This window comes from Macaca nemestrina, chromosome X (genome assembly GCF_043159975.1).
Source record: "Macaca nemestrina isolate mMacNem1 chromosome X, mMacNem.hap1, whole genome shotgun sequence".
In the NCBI taxonomy this organism is placed as follows: Eukaryota; Metazoa; Chordata; class Mammalia; order Primates; family Cercopithecidae; genus Macaca; species Macaca nemestrina.
The window spans coordinates 44036330-44055330 of record NC_092145.1 but is presented as its reverse complement, the minus strand read 5'-3'; the positions used below and the strand labels follow the sequence as shown (position 1 = coordinate 44055330).

Genomic DNA, 19001 nt, shown 5'->3' with positions numbered 1-19001 from the left:
GAAGTAAGAGTCTTCCTTGTTACAAAACAAATGTATATACCCAATCCTGCAATATTTTGACACAGATGAGTTTCCCTCAAGAAGAGGACATCTGTAGGGGGGCTGATGGAAGTGCCAGAATTGTTTTCTCAGGGTTGACAATGCTGTCAACATTTATTTCCTACTGAGAAACAGAACATGTTTCTGGTGGAGCTAGCCTGTTGTCAATGCTGACTGCTGGTTTTCCTGGTGCAGGGACTAGGACAAACTGCATTGTTCTTAATTTGTAAAAAGAACGCAGACTTTGGAATCAGCCAAAGTTTTAAATCCTGGCTTAGCCATTTCCTAGATTTGTGATCCTGGGGCTAACTTAACCTCTCTGAGTCTCAGTTTCCCCATCTGTAATATTTGAATAATAATATCTCAATTGTTGCTGTTTTGATGACTACATGGCAGACTATACACAAAGTGCTTAGCCAAGTATCTGCCACATAGAAAAGGGTTCAATAAATTGTACTTTCTATCAATATTACTACCACCACTACTAGCATTGAGTAAGTATTCAATTCATAGGCACTGAGTTAGGAAATCCTATTCCACAAGAGATGAGATATCAGTCTATGTAGGCTGAGGGCTAATTCTTTGGCTAGTTGGTCAAGTATCAGATAACTGAAGCTTTCCTTAGGTGAAGCCTACTATTTCTGTTTTATGTTTGTTTTGTTTTGCTTCTTTTTTTTTTCTTTTTGCATTTTACTGCTGTGCTCCCCAAAGCAAAATGATTGGCCCTATCCTGTTCTCTCTTTTTACCCTCTCAGCATTATTACGGCAGGGGAAGGTGTGTTGGTCAATGAACAGTGTGGAGCCACTAAAAATTTTGGAGCAGGGAAGTAGCACAATGAAAATGGTGTTTTAGGATGAGAAATGTGGTGGCACCACACCACATGGATAAGTGGACAGAGATTTGAAGCAGAAATATTGCTAAGAAGTCTGTGAAATAATCAAGAAAGACATCAGGTCATAAGAGAAAGGAAGGGACTGCTGCGCGCATCACATGGAGATGGTTCACATGTCCAACAATGATAACAATAGCACACAGTGGGTATGCAGGATTAATGAGTGGGAAGTCAAAATAGCACCAGGGTGTTGAACCTGGGAAGGATGATAATTGTATTGTCAGACAAAGAGATGGGAGGTGGAAATGCTTTTGATTTTTAGATAGCTTGTATTTGTCACATATAAGCCATATACACAGGATTGTTTAGTAGGCATTATGGGTCTGACATCCAGAAGGAAGATTGGGGCTGGAGAGGTAGATTTAAGAGCCTCCTCCCTGTACCCTGATAAGCCATATTCATCACCACCTCTGCCCCTTTGTTCATTTTTCCCCGCCAGCCAGAAGTATCCATCTCCTTATCAATTTATATATAACCCTCCTTCAAGTTCCAGTTCTCCCAAGAATTTCTCTCTTAGCACTCTAGTCCCTAATGAGCTCTCTCCCATGAACTCCAATAGTTCCAATAATACTTACTACCAGTATCTATTATGCATTTTGCATTTAAATAAGTTATTACCATTAACATGGCATTAATGGTTCAGTGGTTAAAATTGTGGACTGTGCAGTCAGATTGCTTGGGTTTAAATCCAGTTCTATCATCTTACTAACTGTGTGATCTTGGGCAGGTCACTAAACTTTTGTATGCCTCAGTTTCTTCATCTGCAAAATGGGGATAATAGTAATTGCCTCACAAGGTTGTTGTAAAGATTAAATTAGTTAATACATGTAAAGCGATTAGAACAGTTGCCTGACACATAATAGGAGCTATATAAGTATTTGTAAATATATTTTTAAAATTTACATGTATACTGGTTACCCAAATAAATCATAAATTTCTTAGTCGCAGGGAATTCATCTTAACATCCTTTTTCTTCATAGCACCTAGCACTACTAAATACTTTACAGGAGTACTTTGCTCATTTAGTTGTGTGTAAACACAAGTCCCAAGCCAAGGCTGGCTGATAGGACTCCTGTTGTAGGGAGATATCACCATATACCATGCACTATGGGGTGCTCACTGGCACCCAACATACTGCTTGCTCCAATCATTTTCTAAGCAGGTTTTAGAAAAAATCAGATTGGGGGAGGAACCAGGGAAGTTTTTCTCTTCCCACAGCTCTGTCAAGGACACCACTTCCCTTTGAAGTTGCCAGTAGGGGAGCTAGGGGAGCTGAAGGAATGCCTAAGCTGTCTTGTTTCAGTGCTCTGTAGCACTGAAAGGCACCTAATTACTTGTGGGACTTTGCTCAAAGCAGCACAAAGAAAATGACGCAGATACCAACCCACCCCTTGCCTTTCCACCTCCCTAGCCTGGAGATGGGAGAAGGGTAAAGGAAGCCAAGAAGCAGGGACCATCTAACATAGACCTTTGCATTCACCAGACAGGACATCCCATATACTACTGTATGTCAGTGGGACACTGCAAATAATGCTTGCTGGGAAGTCAGGAGAGCGGCGTTCTGGCTCTTGGGTGCTAAGTAGTGTGTGATATTGGGAAGATCCCAAGATCCTAAACTTTGTGTCTTAGTTCCCCAATCTAAAAAAAAAAAGAAAAGAAAAGAAAAAAGAGAGATAATTATCCACTTCCAACTTAATTCATACTACAATTATGAGGAACAACTGAGGTAATAGATTTGGAAATATTTTGCAAAGTGCATAGCATCTAATTCATGTAAAAAGACCATTATCATGAATCTCTCTTAGCTAGAGAAGAAAGGTATTCTTGTGCCGTTTAAAACAGTAGCCAATAGTCACATGACTGTTGAACATTTGAAGTGTGGCTAGTCAGAACTGAGATATGTTGTAAGTGTAAAATACAACTCAATTTCAAAGAATGTATAATTTCTTACATTAATTATATGTTAATAATATATTGAATGTATCATTAAATGAAACGTAAAACTTAATTTTGCCCATTTTTTAACTTTTTAAGATGTGGCTACTAGAAAATGTAAAATCATATACATGATTTACATTTATGACTCACATTCTATTTCTGTTGAGCAGAGCTGGTCTAGACAGTCACTTTCAGGAAGGTCAGAATGGCCAAGTCCCTCTATCTTAGGCAACCCAAAGCAGCCTACTAGGTTCAGAAAAGAAGGATCCTGGGATACAGGTCTCTCATGAACCCTGCTGTTTTGTGTCCCTTGACCTCCCCTTCTAAAGGCTGTATATTTTGTTAGAGAAGGCTTTCTTTCTTATGAGTTTGGGAACGGGAAAGATCGGACTTTCAGAAATAGGTGCACATGAGTTGGGGGAAGGGGAATGGAGAACATTGGATTGCTACAACAATGACTTACTGTTGAAGAATAGCAAACTAATTATCACATTACAATTCTCTCAGCCTACCAGGGTGGGTAATTAGCTTCCTTCGGGGCTCCTTAAAAAAAAGAAAGAAAGAGAAAGATTCCTTCCCAGCAACTAGCTATTTTGTCCTTTTAATTCAATTCAATTCAATTGGGGACAAAGTTACATAAAGGAAAAATTAACACATTAATGGCTGAAATGGAAACAGAGAGAGACATGTCTTTCTTTAGTTCTGAAGCCAGGCTTACCTTTGCTCATCAAAATGGCAAGTCCTGGGTTAATCAAAGTGTGGAACTGCATAAGCTTTTTTCAAATATCCCATAGAAGCCTCCTGGGCTCAGATTTTATCTTTTTACCACAGTTCCATGGCCTGATTTAAAGACAGACATAGCTAATATGATTTGGATTCTAAGAGTGCATCAGTTCTGCCCAGTGAAAATGAGCTCCTTACAGAAATATTATATGGACAACCAAATCCTTACTTAACTTGAGTTTAGGGCTTAGCAACAGACATTCCATTTGGGGCAAACTCAATATTGGCAGAAATGAGGATTGAACTTGAAGGGAATAAAGTAGAAGGATTTGATTTATTCATGGGGCAGAACAGGAAAGGGACAACTTAAGGTCTAAAGACTAAGGAATAAAGAATCAAATTATAGCACAAATTACGGACGAAATAGCATCAATTTACTAAACCTCAAGTCAGAACGAACCTAGCTATTAATCAGACCATTAATTGGACCCCATAGATATAGATATAGATATCTAGCAAACTTGTTCAAACCAGAATCAAACCTATATATTTTCCAATGAAGTAGAACATCAAAACATTCCTTAAACTGAACCTGAACCCAGCCAATGTTTCATTTGGTTAGAATTCCTGCTAAAGAGGAACACTTTTGGTCTTTCTTTTGTCTTCAAAGGAAGACAATCTTCCATTGGTCTATCTTACATAACCTTTTGTTACTCGGGTTGAATGAAGGTTTATAAATCCATTCACAAGTTCCACATCCAAGACTGATTAACACAGGATGGAAACAGGGTGGTACTACCATGTCCTAGAAACGAACAAAGCCTGTTTGCCCCACCTAACACTATTATCATTTGGTTAAGCGTATTTTAACCTGTATATGTCCCTGGCTAACAGCTAAAAAAATCTTGACATTTTATGAAACAATTGTTCCTTTTTAAATCTCAAATGTCAGTAAGGGGAAATTTATGCCAACTGAAAAGTATGCATTACCTATAGCTTATCATTCTGGTTATCTGCTTTTGTTTCTGTGGGAGCTATTTTACAACTCTGTAAATTGTAAATAACTGATAACAATCGAAAATTATCCTTATCTATAGAGATTCAAATTCTGAATTATCTAACGATGATATCACATCTCAGAGAAGGCAAAAATCTTGCTCAAACCACAAAGCCAGGAAGTGGCGTAGCTGGGACTTCTTAGAGAGTCATCTTCCTCTCCTCCTTCATATCTTACCCATCTCCACTTCCCAGCTTGGAATGGTCCTGAGTGAGGTGGAAGTGGAGAGGGGAAAATGGGTATAGCAAATCCAAACCTTAGCTAAGGTACTGTTTTGCCTGAGATCAACTTTGCCCTTACGGAATGTTCACTGAATGGATGCCTTGGACTAGGCTCTGAACAAACTCCCATGAAATGGGCTTGGTTATGTTACAACCCTTCAGGGTTGGAATCATGAGGAGGCTCTAGATACATTATCTGAGATGAGCGCAAACATTCTGGCAATTGCCATAAAGATTGTCTAGACTAGGGTTTGACTTCATTTATGTTCATGAACATCAGAATATAAATGAATATTCCAATTCTTTAAACTGAGAACACAATGTTAGATTGGTGGTAGGAAACAGAGGTTATTTGTAATTCTGATATCTGTCAAGCAAATTCCCCTCATACACCCAAATTAGTTACTCTGTTTATCATGTGGGTTGGAATAAATCCTCGTTTCTTTTGTTTTTTTCTTCCTTTCTTTTTTTTTTTTTTTTTTTTTTTTTAGTGAAGGAGTTATGAAAAAGCAAGAACAGATCTTGCCTGCCAAAGCCTGGGTTGGGGTCTATTATGTAATAACTCCCTTCAATTTGACAAATATTCATTGAATTCTAATGTATTCCTGTTATATCTCTGCTACCTTAGAGTCAGTGAGGTGCATATTTTGTAGAAGGGAAATTCTGTAGGTGGCATTCTGGAGATCAGTGATTTGACATATATTTAAACTGTGTAGTTATAGGTAGTTGTGTTCACCTGTGCTGGGTAACCAATTGGATGCAGTCTGCAAAGAGAATCTATTTACTTCAAGCTGACACCACCTGAGAATTTCTAACTGATGGGTTATATGGTGGTTTAAAAACAGATCTACAAATTCTTCAACACTCTTTCATTTAATAAACAGAGTCTGGTTCCTCTCTCTTTGAATATAGGTTGGACTTAGTGACTGCTTCCAATGAATATGATAAAGGAGAAGTGACAGTGCTGGCTATGGAGACTAGATCACAAAAGGTAATACATCTTGTCTTTATTCGTTCTCTTGGATCACAAACTAAGGTGGGAGATCTTGCCAACAACCATATTGTAAGTGGATTCTACAGCCCCAGTTGAGCCTTCAGATGACTGCAGCCCCTACCATTATTTTAATGATATCCACATGAGAGACTCTGAGCCAGAACCACCTAGATAAAACACTCTAGAATTTCTTGCCCACCAGAACTGTGAGATAAAAAAAATGGCTTTTTTAAGCCACTAAGTTTTGGGGTAATGAATTTGTTTCACAGCAAGATACAAGTAATACAGGTTAGAAATCCCAGAAATAGCTACTGCTGTTTCTAAGAAATGATTAGTTAAGCAATTATTGCCAGACTTTATTAATCTTGATCAAGTGTTTTAAAGTGTATTTTTTGCAAGTCTCTGCTTAAAAACTGTCCAACTTTATTGTCAGCCCAAGTGTTAAAACCTAGGTCTTTGTAGTTTTAACAATAAGAATTTGCTTAGATATAGATTTATGTGCTCTTCTGTACATTTGAACAAGATAGCATCAAGGCACATGTATTTTTTATTTCTCCAGCAAACATTATCTAAATGCTTGATTGGTCTCTAGCACCATGTTGGGTAAAATAGGTACTGTTGTGCATCTATTTATTCACAAATATTACTGGAGCATCTACTAGGGGCCAGGCACTGTGCTCTGCACTTGTGTTATGAAAATGAACCTACCACATTACCTTTGAGGGGCTCAGCATTTAATTGGGGAAGTAGACAGGTAAACACATACTTTACAACACAGTGTGGTGAATATTACCCCAAAGATATGAATGGCATGCTATGGTATTGCAGACACTGGAACAATTATCTCTATGTGAGGTCTTGAAGGATGAATAGGAGCTTTCAAGCAAAAAAGGCTGATGGGTTAGAGGAATGGCATTCCAGGTATGGGGGAATAGGGAGTGCAAAGACATGGAAGTACTAAAAGCCTGGGCTGCCTTTTCATACCTCAATTTTCTCAACCCAAGAATAAAAAAATGACTGGTGATATGCATGCTCCTGGCAGCGTGAGGCAGGCAGTACAGGCTATTCATCTTGGCACAAGCATTTCAAAGCCATCAGGCTGCTCATGATGCCCCAAACTGAAGGGGCTTTTTGTTTTCCCAATGCTCTCAGACTGCAAGAATTCTCATGATAAACTCTGAGCCTTGGGATGACAAATGTATGTCTTTTGGAACATATAATTTCCTTAGTGTGAAGAACCTCAAATCGTGCATAAACCTAAGCTTCTGAACTTGGACTTCTGAGGCCTTTTATTGTTTATATTTGTATAAAAGAATGGAAAACATTGCCTCTTAGGTCAATGTCACTCAAACTGTGGGTCCAAGACAAGATAGGGTTCACATCAGAATGCAAATCAACATACTGCTGTCTTCATCAATAAAATCAGGCTCTGAAAAAAAGTCAGCTGAGCTAAATGGTTTGCTTAATGGCATAGTTTATTTACATTTGACACAAGCTCCTAATCTTGCCACAGACTGACTGGTAACAAATAGTTCATGGGTTGGCAGTGATCAATAGAGCACATGTTTTAGATAACTCACTATCCACTATATAAAATCTTCTATGGCAAATCTCTCTGTTTTCTGGTCTATGCTTTAATTTCCTATTGTGAGGTTTATACAATTTATGTTGTCTCCCTATATATATGGCATATATATATAGTGTACTTGTTTCCCTTTTTGTTTTGGCTTCTAATTACTTCAGAGTCAAATTTGAAGCTCAAGTGAGTCAACCATGTTGACACTTTGGGGTATTGTTTTTTATATTCTTTTTCTTGATTCTGATTTTTAGTTTCAGGTTTATGGTTAACTTGATTATTCAATTGAATATGTTTTTGCCACATGATGTTGAAGATGATGAAAATGATGACAACCATGACAGTAAGCATTACAGCAAGCATAGACAATGGGCCAGGTTTCTGGTTTGCATCCATTTGAGTGGAGTAATGGTTGTAGCTGTGCCTCCATGACTCCAAACAAGTTTGACTGTTTTAGTCCCTGAATTGACAGAATAGGGTTTCATGGAGACACAGTAGTGCTCATGAGGAACTGATTCCTCTGCATGCAGACAATATTGTCCTCCATAAATGAAATCAGCGTGCACAGTTAGGAAAAGAGCACTCACCGTCTTGGTCGTTACCTGAGTCAGCTGGAGACTTGCTTCGGCGCATAGGACCAGGGCTCTTGGCTGAACTCTTCTGAGGTGTTGGGGATGCCTTTGGGCCAGCTGTGGCTGATGGGTTTCCCTTCATGACTCGGCATTCTGGGGCCAAAGGACACAAACAGCTTAGTAGAGGGTAAAACAGGCTCAGCATGTTATCAGCCTCTGGAAACCGGAATAACCCCCACAGGCCAAAGGACCTAAATGGGTCAGGACTACAATGTGGTCCTTATTATTAGTAGGAGCCATGGTTCTGGGGAGGGAGGCATTAGGGAAACCTTCAAAAGCCACCTGGGCTAAACTAGGTGTTTAAGCCCCTGAATTATGAAAACAAGGGCAAGAGTCCAAAAACAGGTCAAGTAGGCAATTAAATAGTCAACTCAATCATTTATGGACAAGCTAGCTATGTCTCAGAATAGCACCTATTGATATAATGTTTAATTAATTTCCCTGAACTAGAGATTAACAGCTCAGAAGTTATAGCTACACAGATGAAACATCCATTGAGTAATCTGAAGGAGAGGTAGAGAGCTACCACTTACTGTCTATTACATGCCACATGTTGTAATAGTCACATGATGGATATCATGTCACTTTATATAAATAAGCACTATGACCACCACCATCTTGCATTTATCGAGTTCTTTTCGATTTCCCATGTATATTATTACAATCCCTTATGGGGGGTTAATGAATAAATGGGCCAGCAGTGACTCTGCCACTCAAAACTTAAGAAAGATTGCTGGTGTATGGGAGAGTCTGCCAAACGTTTTGTATTTGCCCTAGCCTCAGTCTGACACCTTTAGAACACCCTTTCTATGCAGCACTCAGCATCCCCTTCTATGGTCATTTTGGGCACTAATAGTGCTAACTTATTAGAAGGATTATTATACTCATTTTGCTGATGAAAGTACAAAAAACTTAACCCCCTTGCCTAGGGCCACAAAACAAGAAATTAGTAAAGCAAGGAATAAAAGTCAAGTCTCCTGAGTTTCAGTTTGGTGCTCTTTCTGCTACAGTTTTTCCAACCTTGTGCTGTGATGCAAAAAAGGGGAATCAAACAGCAGAGTAGAGGATATAGTCTTTCCTTTAAACACTTTCTTGTTGCCTCTTACTTAAAGGTGCATTGAAATATAAATTAAACAGAAAGATTAGAGGGGCTTTTGTGGTAAATTGAATATTTTAGGAAACTGAGTTAAGCAGAAAGCCCCTTTTTGTTTGTTTCACTTCTTGTTTTGTTTGGTGTCCTTTAGTGATCACTGTCCAGAGCTGAAGATACAGAAGGTATAGGAAATTGGACATAACCTGGGGTTTGTTTAGCTTTTCTATAGTCATTGCCTCTTCCTAAAGGGAACACAGCAGAAATGCCACCTCTTATGGGGTTCTTGTCACTTGAGTTGTTTATGAAGTCTATGTTAGCAAAATTCCCTTTGATTTTTTTTCACACTTTGCTTCTCCTAAATGGGAAATATGCTCTGAATGTGTCTTTCCATCAGCATCACATTCTACCCTTATTGCTGCGTGAGCTAGTTAACCTTTAATGTATACCTGGAGCTTGCTCTCAAACCAAGGGAGATGGGAAGACGATTAGCTCCTTATTATTATTAACAATCCTGAATCACAAGGCAGACGAATGGGGCAGCATGTCTGGTGGTATGAAAAGGGTTTGACACTAAGAATACTGTGGAAAAACCTCTCTAAATTGGAACCATAATCATGAGCTAAGTAGCTGGAGGATGTTGAATGGGAAAAAAAAAGGATATGTATAATATCCAAGTTCTGACTGAAAATATTCCTTCCTGTGGTCTGATTGTGCCTGTTATCCCATGTGACACGATATATGATTCAAGAAATATGGTCACTATAGGGGCAGACAGTGAGTTTTATTGAGTTTGGAGCCTGGGACTCTGGGACGTCCAGTCAGTCTTTCAGTCTTACATGGGTCACGACCCATGTATCCAAATATACAGGAGAAAGACTAACATTATAATCCCTTGAAGGATCAGGCATGGATGTTTTCCACCCCGTATACACCCATGGAAATCCTAAGGGATAGAAGGGGAGAGAACAATGGAGGAATAAAACCCAGTGGTTATGCTTACCATTTTCATCCAGAGAAAAATCATCCTGAGCATAGCGAAATTTTTCAGGACCACAGGCAATAAACACATCATCATCACCAAAGAAATCATGCAGACAGGTTACCTATGGAGAAAGCAGAAACACTGATTGGTATATGACGGTCCTGACAATGAACCTCACACTACATTGACAAGGAGAAAAGCTTCCCATCTAGGCCATCATCTGCAGCTCCCAGGAGTTTTCTTTTTCTTAAAACATGTACCACACTCATAGTCTGAATCACGATCCCTAGTGAGTGATGATACACTGAGTACCATTGTCTATCCATGTTTCAAGTGTGGTAGTTTCAATTGAGTCATGAGTAAGACTGAGACCATGTCCAAATGGAATGCCCTTTTCTGAAGAAAAGTCAACCAGCAGATGGCCCTACAAATGTCATCTTTTCTCAGAGCCTCAAAGACAGGGAGCTCCTGGCCCAACTCTAGGGCAAGGGACTGGGCCAAAGCAGATGAGAAAAATCTTCTGCAGCCTGACTGTAGCTGACCCAGAAGTGGAAATGTGCCGCTTCATCTGAATGAGTTCTAAAAGGACATCATTTCTTAACTGCTTTGGACACACAAAAATTGAACTTTTGCTAAAAGCTGGCCAAGAACCTGGTAGTGGCCCAGAATACCATTTCTTCCTGTGAAACCAGAAGAGGAAAACTTAAAGCTTCATCTGAGCAATTGTTTCCAATAGGCCTGAGTTTCTACTGGTAGAGCCATGTTCCCAGGACCCTCATGCTTGCTAGCATCCTAAGCATTACTGCTTCTCCACAACAGACAGACAGTCTCCCCAACCCCTTTTCTGCATAAAGAGATGAGGGTCCCTGGGAAAGTATGGTGCTTCCTGCAGTCTCCCCACTTCTCGGCTTTCCTAATTACATCTGATAATTAGTCCAGCACATCAGGGAAATCCCTGGAGGAACCATAGAGTCAAAACATACTTATCCCACCTCTTAGTTTGAAAGTGTTCAAAATCTCTAATTGTTCTAAGTTTCCCATTCAAGCTGCCAGCAATGGCTTTCCAAAGGGATGGTGCTCACAAACTAACAACAGCTTGCTGGGTGCAGAGAGCAATATGTTACATTAGAAAAATATTTATATTAATAACAAATCCCCCACCCAAGGTTAACTCAATCCCTGTTTTCCCAGACAAAATGATTGCAAGCCTTACACAAAAGGAGATATACTTAAATATTATCCCTATTGTGTCAGCCTCTCAATCATCCAAGAGATGCCCAGAGAAGAGAAGGCGACTCGAAGGACTGCGGGTCAATCTCATTAAGCCTCTTTCCAGTCCTGGGTCTTGACCTCGTCAAATTGGCCAACACCTTTCTTCAACCCACTTGTCCTTCACCCATTCATTCCACGATCACAGAATGACAATCAGAGCTACAAACTAATTGAATGCTTACTCTGTGACAGGCACTCTGGTAAGTACTTCCAAATCTGTCATCTCATTTTACCCTTACAAGAAACCCTAGAAGTCAGTATTTATTGTCATTATTATTTTAGACTTGAGAAAACTGAGACCCAGAGACAGTAAGTAAGTTTTCCAGGTGGAAATCAATGAAGCCAAATAAACACAGATCTATCTAACTTCAAAGCCTTTCCTTTTAACCACTTGGCAAGACAAAGCACTTACGTATAGATCAGTCACTGGGGAGACAAAGATGAATAAGACTCAGGCCATGACTTCATGGAGCTCACCGTCTGATGAGGTGAGATACATTGAAATAGAGCATTTCAATTCAGTGTCATGAGTGCTAGGATGGGAGTATCTGTTGGTGCTGTGAAAGCTATTTATTACCATGTCCAAATGACCCTAGTCACTAGTTAGCACTGTTAGTTCAATAGGCATCCTGCATATTGTCCTAGTAGTGAATCCAGTGACAGAGGCTACATGGTTTTGATCCTAGCTGCAGACTTCCCACCAATATCTTGGACCTAGGCTTAATAAAACACAGAGTTCTTAACTCTGATACACCAAATATCTCTGAACTATTTACCTGCCACCACATCCTTGACCCTGAAGATCTCTGCCTTATCTTCTTCTTCTTCTTCTTTTTTTTTTTTGTTGTTGTTGTTGTTGTTGTTGAGATGGAGTCTCGCTCTGTCCCCCAGGTTGGAGTGCAGTGGCGCAGTCTCGGCTCACTGCCAGCTCTGCCTCCCAGGTTCACGCCATTCTCCTGACTCAGCCTCCCGAGTAGCTGGGACTACAGGCGCCCGCCACCACACCCGGCTAATTTTTTTGTATTTTTAGTAGAGACGAGGTTTCACTGCGTTAGCCAGGATGGTCTCAATCTCCTGACCTCGTGATCCACCTGCCTTAGCCTCCCAAAGTGCTGGGATTACAGGCGTGAGCCACCGTGCCCGGCCGACCTCTGCCATATCTTCTTATTCGAGGCTGCCTTTGACCCTGACTAGCTGTCTTTATTTTTGGTCATGAGTCAGGAACACCTCACCTGTGAGTGTCCCTCTGTTAGTGGTCTCAAGGATTTAGCACTTTGTTTCAAGACCTGCCTGTATTTTCATGAGGACTCACTTAGTTCTCCCTGTTGGATCACAGGTTTCTGAATCTAACAGCCCAATTTATACCTTCCAATATATCTTCCTGTGGTTTCTTGTAGAGAGCTTATCACATAGTGAAAATTTACTTAGGGCTGTTTCTGCCTCAACTGCATTCAAAGAAGGTAAGATACAGGAACATTCAGCAGCTTTGTAAGGATATACAAAGACAGAAAAGTAGGAATAAGAAAGATGAAATCAATTGCGGCAGACAACGGAGAGTAGCATTTAGAGACTTTAAAAGGCAACACAAATAAACAAACTTAGGAACAAGAAAGTAGAAATAATGCGAATTCAGAAACTATTCCTCACATAACTATGCTAATTAGTTTGAAAACAAATGAAATGGATGATTTTTAAAGAAAAGTCTAGGCCAGGCGCAGTGGCTCACGCCTGTAATCCCAGCACTTTGGGAGGCTGAGGCAGGTGGATCACGAGGTCAGGAGTTCAAGATCATCCTGGCCAACATGGTGAAACCCCGTCTCTACTAAAATACAAAAAATTAGTCAGGCGTGGTGGTGCGAGCCTGTAACCTCAGCTACTGGTGGAGGGGGGCGGGGGCGGGGGAGCTGAGGCAGGAGAATCGCTGGAACCTGGGAGCAGAGATTGCAGTGAGCCGAGATCACGCTACTGCACTCCTGCCTGGTGACAGAGAGAGAGTCCATCAAAAAAAAAGAAAGAAAGAAAGAAAAGAAAAAAAAAAGAAAAGTCTAAATAATCAGATTAGTTCAAAAAGAAATAGAAAATTGAAACTAGCTAATAGCTATAAAAAATAATTTAGTAAATGCTTCAAACAGCAACCTTCCCTGCAAAGTCACCAGAGCATTCATTTTGGAGGTATTTGTGGAAATTGCTTCCTAAGAAGAAAATCTAAAAGCTCCAAAGCAGCCATCTCAGACACATGCCATAATATCCTATTGTAGGACAATAATGCCTTACATATTGCTCCAGGGGTTGCTGTTATAATGACCCACCCTCCTCCAACCACAAGCCTCTCCACCCTCACCCAGGCTTTGGGAAAAGCCTTTGGATAACCCCTCCTTTGGGGAGCTTCTAAGAAAAGCAAAGTCCCCTATGCTTCTAACAGACTCAACAATGGTGTTGCTGGCTTCAAACACAATCATGCTACAATCCAGCTGTTCGGCATCAGATGTCTTTGTGTGATCCCATTCCACATTTTACTGGCTCCCAAATGCAGACAAATGTACTTTGTGCATGTAGATACCCAGCTTTCCTAAATGTCTTGGCTATTGAGATACAGCAGCCCCCCATCTTTGTTACAGTGTTGGGAAAATAGAATGCTCTCCGTCTTAAATAAGAGGAACTCAAAGCACAGTGAGTCGAAGTGTCCCAAGGATACAGAGCTGACTCATGACAGAATTGAGACTAGCATTCAGGTGTTCTGCTTCAATTCAGGACAAAATAACTCAGTTGCCTGAAAGAACATATCATCCTAAAGCACTGACTTCAAAGGCATATCCATAGCCTAAGCAGGAAAGTCTATATTTGTCCTAATCAATGCCTGCTATGCATTAGAACATCTTACTGGATTGAAAAAAATAATCTTCTTTAAATATATTTTTTATCTATGGACAACAAAACTCCTATTCATTACTGTAACTAATAACCAAGTATATGGTGGAGAAGGAGGACAAGGAGAAGGAGGAAGAAAAGAAAGAAGAAGAAGGAAAAGAAGGAGGAGGAGGAGAAGAAGAATGGAATATAAGAAATAATTCTCAGATGAAACTCACACTCACTTAACACCTGCTTTTTAAAATTCCATGGAGGTAATGTGATACAAAGTCCACCTTAGCTAACATTACAGATGTATGATTTTCCAAATTAGTTTTTTGAGATATAATTTCCATTACAAGGGGGCAACAGAAATAGTAAATATAATAATCATCATAATATCACTTACAGCATTACAGCATCCTCGGGGATCAAAGGTCTTGCTGACATCAGCTTCAGTATGAATCATACTTGGATTTTTAAGTCAGGAAAGAGAATACAAAGGCATGACACCTACCTTTATAATTAATCAACTTCCAGCACAAAATCAGTAAAATCAACTCACATTAACATTGAACAATTAACTCAATGCTCTTCCTTAAAAAAAAAAAAACAGCAGGTGTTGGGGGAAGGGAAGCCAGCTTGGTTGTGCATTAGTGTGAACAATAGATTATATGGATAGTCCAGTGGCTTGAATGTCAAAGTACACATGGGGAAATGGAGACAACAGATCACTGTGTCGGAGCAGTTTGAGTCTATTAGCTGCAAATAGAAACTTCGCTGTGTGACTTGATTTAAGCTTGATTAGATTCTCCATCCACATATTACAGATGCTGGCAGTTCCTTTTTGAACATGCCTGATGCTAGTAGATTCTAAATTTCCCTTACCTAACTATTCAGAAAGAAATGTTTTCTCAAGAAGTAAGGTCTTGCTCACATTATCTATGATGCTCACTTTTAACTTGTAAACTATTTTCATTAAAAGTTAAATTTTACTAATATTGATACATTAAGCACTTACTAGGGCAAAGGAACTCTGTAAGAGATACAAAAATGTATAATAAAGGGCCCTGTCTTCAAAGAGTTGACAACATAATAAGCAAGTCAGGATTACACAAATAATTGGAATACAAGGCAGGCTGTTGTTAGCACTATTATAAAGATGCAAAGAGCAAGGGAAGCACAGAAGACAAAGAGAACAATTATAATTATGAACTAGGGAAGGCTTCACAGAGAAAAATTGAGTCTTGAAGAATGAGTGGGATATAGGTTGATGGAGGCAGAGGTGATTGCAAAACAAAGGTAGGTACCTTTTTCTTAACAAATTTAGGAAAGCATTCTGATCTTCCAAAGCTGTGCACAGCACAATTGCCTAGACTCACCTGCCAACCTTCTGCACAGGCAAAACATAGAGTTGTCTATTGGTGGAATTCAGGGTGAAGAGGAGGGCAGAGAGTGTCTATGAGGAGGAGTGGCCGGAGCGGTAAAGAAGAGGGAAAGACTGTGGCAAGGAACACAAACCACACTGATTTTTCTGTCTTGCCAACAGTGTGCCTTGCCTATCAAGAACGGCAGGGAAGTTTTGCAAAATGAGTTAATAAAATATCAGTAAACATAACAGATGAGGCTTTTTCTAAATGTTACTGCTACTCGTATTTTGGAACATTTCCCACCTACCAGCCCTGGACCAGCTCCAGTCAGAGGTTGACACAGAGTTGGCTTGGTGAGCTGCAGCAACCTTTCTGAAACAACCCTGACTTTTTCTTTTTTAATCAAACTCATGCTTCTGGGGTTATCTTGAAGCCTTTCTTGTGGGTTTTTTATGACAACATTTTTGCCTGCGCAACAAGCTCCTTGGTTCTACAGTGCCTTTTTTTTTTTTCTTTTTTCTTTTCTTTTTTTTTTTTTTGGCACAGATCTCTTTATTCAATGCCCTGAACTTCCCTAAAATCTGTGCTGAAATAATAACAATGGCACTTGCCTTTGTACGGTATTTTTACTGTTTTTGAAACACTTCCACATTTATGGTATTTTATGTTCTATTTCATACCTGTAATTCTCCTCTCAACTCAATCCAATCAGGCTTCCATTCCCATTGCTCCACCAAGGCTGCTCTTATCAAGGCCAACAATGGCTTCCATGTTGTCAAATCCAATGGTCCTTCTCTGGCCTCATCTTACTCAACCCATCAGCAACACTGGATATAAGTTGATTGAGTTCTTTTCCTAAATACTTTTCCTTCTTTGCTTCTGTGAGATCACAGTCTTCTGAATTTCCTTCTGCTTCAATATCCTTTGCTAGATTCTTTTCCTTTTTTAGACTTCCAGTATTTGAAAGCCCCAGTGCTCAGGTCTTACATCTCTTTTATTTTTTATTTACATATGTTTACTAGGTGATCATATCCAGTTCTAATTCTTTACACACTGCTATGGCTTCAATGTTTGTGCCTTCCAAAACTCATGTTGAAACTTACTCCCCAGTGTGGCATTATTGAAAGGTGGGGTTTTTAAGAGGTGATTGGGTCATGAGGGCTCTGGATGAATGGGTTAATGGATTAATGAGTTATCATGGGAAGAGAACTGGTGGCTTTATAAGAAGAGAAAGTGAGACCTGAGCTAGCATGTTTAGTCCCCTTGCCATGTGATGCCCTATACCACCTTGGAACTCTACAGAAAGTCCCTACCAGCAAGAAGACCCTCACCAGATTTGGCCTCTTGACCTTGAACTTCGCAGCCTCCAGGACTGTAAGAAATAAATTATGTTTCTTTATAAATTACCCAGCTTCAGGTATTCTGTTATAAGCAACAGAAAATTAACTAAGACACATGCCATATATATACTGAATACTCACACATTGATATCTCCAGGTCCTTCTTACCCCTGTACTCTAGACATGCATATCCATCCAACTGCCTGTTCAATATCTCCACTTGCTTGTCTGATAGGCATCCCACGTTTAATATGCCCAAGACTAAACTCTTATTTCTCTCCTCCGTATTTTACCTCCCTTCAGCCTTCCTTATCTTAAAGAAAAGGCACAATTCACACAGTTACCCAAACCAGAAACCTGAGAGTCATTTTACATTAGGACCCACTTTTCTCCCTCTCCCTGGTCACAGTATTAGTCCAAAATATACTACAATATAATCTCATAACTGTTCTCTAGGCAGCATGCCCTCCCCATGCCCCACAAATACCTATTCTGTTTTGCATAAAGCAGTCAGAGTAGTATTTTACTATTTTAATCAGGAATATCACTCTTCTGTTTAAAACCCTTGAAAGTCTACCCATCACAGATAGAGTAAAATCCAAACATTTTAGCTCCCTGGGTGGGGGAAGAAGGACAGCATCCATCTCTATAGCTCCAGGCCACACTTTTCCCCTGCTGGAGCCAGGGAGCTGTACTGCTTGGTCCCAAGACGTGTCCCCAACAGCCCAGCACACTGGCTGTGGCAGACTGTGGCCAGAGTGCCTCTTCAGGCCTGATCCTGACTCATACTTCCTCACTGGGTGGGGCTTCCCTGCAGGAACTCTATTAACTCTAGCCAGAGGCTCAGGGGCAGATCTCTGATCTCCGTGGGCCTGAACCCGTAGGGGTAGGGGTGGCTGTAGTCTCTGTAGACCAGCAGACTTAGTCTTTCTTCCTGGTAGTTCTGAGGAATCAGGGCAGCCCAGATGAGTGGGTTTCCCCACAATGAGGCATACCCCCTCCACCAAGGGACAAAGTGCATCATTAAATGGGTCCTGTTCCCTGTGCCACCCGACTGGATGAGACCCTTCAACAGGGGTTGTCAGACAAACGCATACAGGAGCGATCCTACTGGCATCAGGTTGGTACCCTTTGAGGTCAGACATACCAGAAGAAGGAAGAGCACCCATCTTTGCTGTTTCTCCAACCTCCTTGAGTGACATCTCTAGGCACGGAGTGAACTAGATGAATAGGGCCTGAAGTGAACCCCCAGCAAACCACAGCCACCCTACATAAGAGGGATCTGAGCATTGAAAGAAAAACAAACAAACAGAAAGCAACAACAACAGCATCAACAACAACCAAAGAGCTCCCACAAAAACCCCATGCAAAGGTCAGCAGCCTCAAAGATTGAAACTAGACAAACTCATGAAGATGAGAAAGAATCAATGAAAAACTGCTGAAAACCCAAAAGCCCAGAGTACCTCTTCTCCTCCAAATGATCTCAATGTCTCTGCAAGGGCACAGAATTGGAAGGAGGATGAGATGGACAAATTGACAGAAGCAGGCTTCAGAAGATGGGTAATAAAAAAACTACGCTGAGCTAAAGGAGTATGTTCTAACCCAATGCAAAGAAGCTAAGAACTTTGATTAAAGGTTAGAGGAGCTGCTAACTAGAATAGCCACCTTAGAGAGAGACATAAAGACCTGATGGAGCTGAAAAACACAGCACGAGAACTTCATGAAGCATACACAAGTATTAATAGCCAACTTGACCAAGTGGAAGAAAGGATATCAGAGTTGGAAGACCATCTTACTGAAATAAGGCATGCAGAAAAGACTAGAGAAAAAAGAATGAAAAGGAATGAACAAACCCTCCAAGAAATATGGGACTTCGCAAAAAGACTGAACCTACTATTGATTGCAGTACATAAAGGAGACAGGGAGAATGGAAACAAGCCAAAAAACACACTTCAGGGTATTATCCAGGAGAACTTCCCCAACCTAGCAAGACAGGCCAATATGCAAATTCAGGAAATACAGAG

The 19001-nt window shown here is 40.3% G+C and overlaps 1 protein-coding gene across 11 annotated transcripts in view; it reads right to left on the bottom strand.

Annotated features, from left to right (window-relative positions):
* The window catches only part of LOC105490477 (doublecortin), a 125440-nt gene that overhangs the window by 28697 nt on the left and 77742 nt on the right, over positions 1 to 19001 (bottom strand). For 6 of the 11 annotated variants that reach the window (XM_011756159.3, XM_011756163.3, XM_011756156.3 and 3 more), the window contains exons 4-5: positions 10167 to 10269; positions 8029 to 8166 (exon numbers count right to left, since the gene is read on the bottom strand). In XM_011756159.3, the coding sequence (XP_011754461.1) occupies positions 8029 to 8166; positions 10167 to 10269 (241 nt within the window). The remainder of the gene's footprint in view (positions 1 to 8028; positions 8167 to 10166; positions 10270 to 19001) is intronic. The other 5 variants (XM_011756161.3, XM_011756164.3, XM_011756160.3 and 2 more) reach the window with 1 other exon arrangement.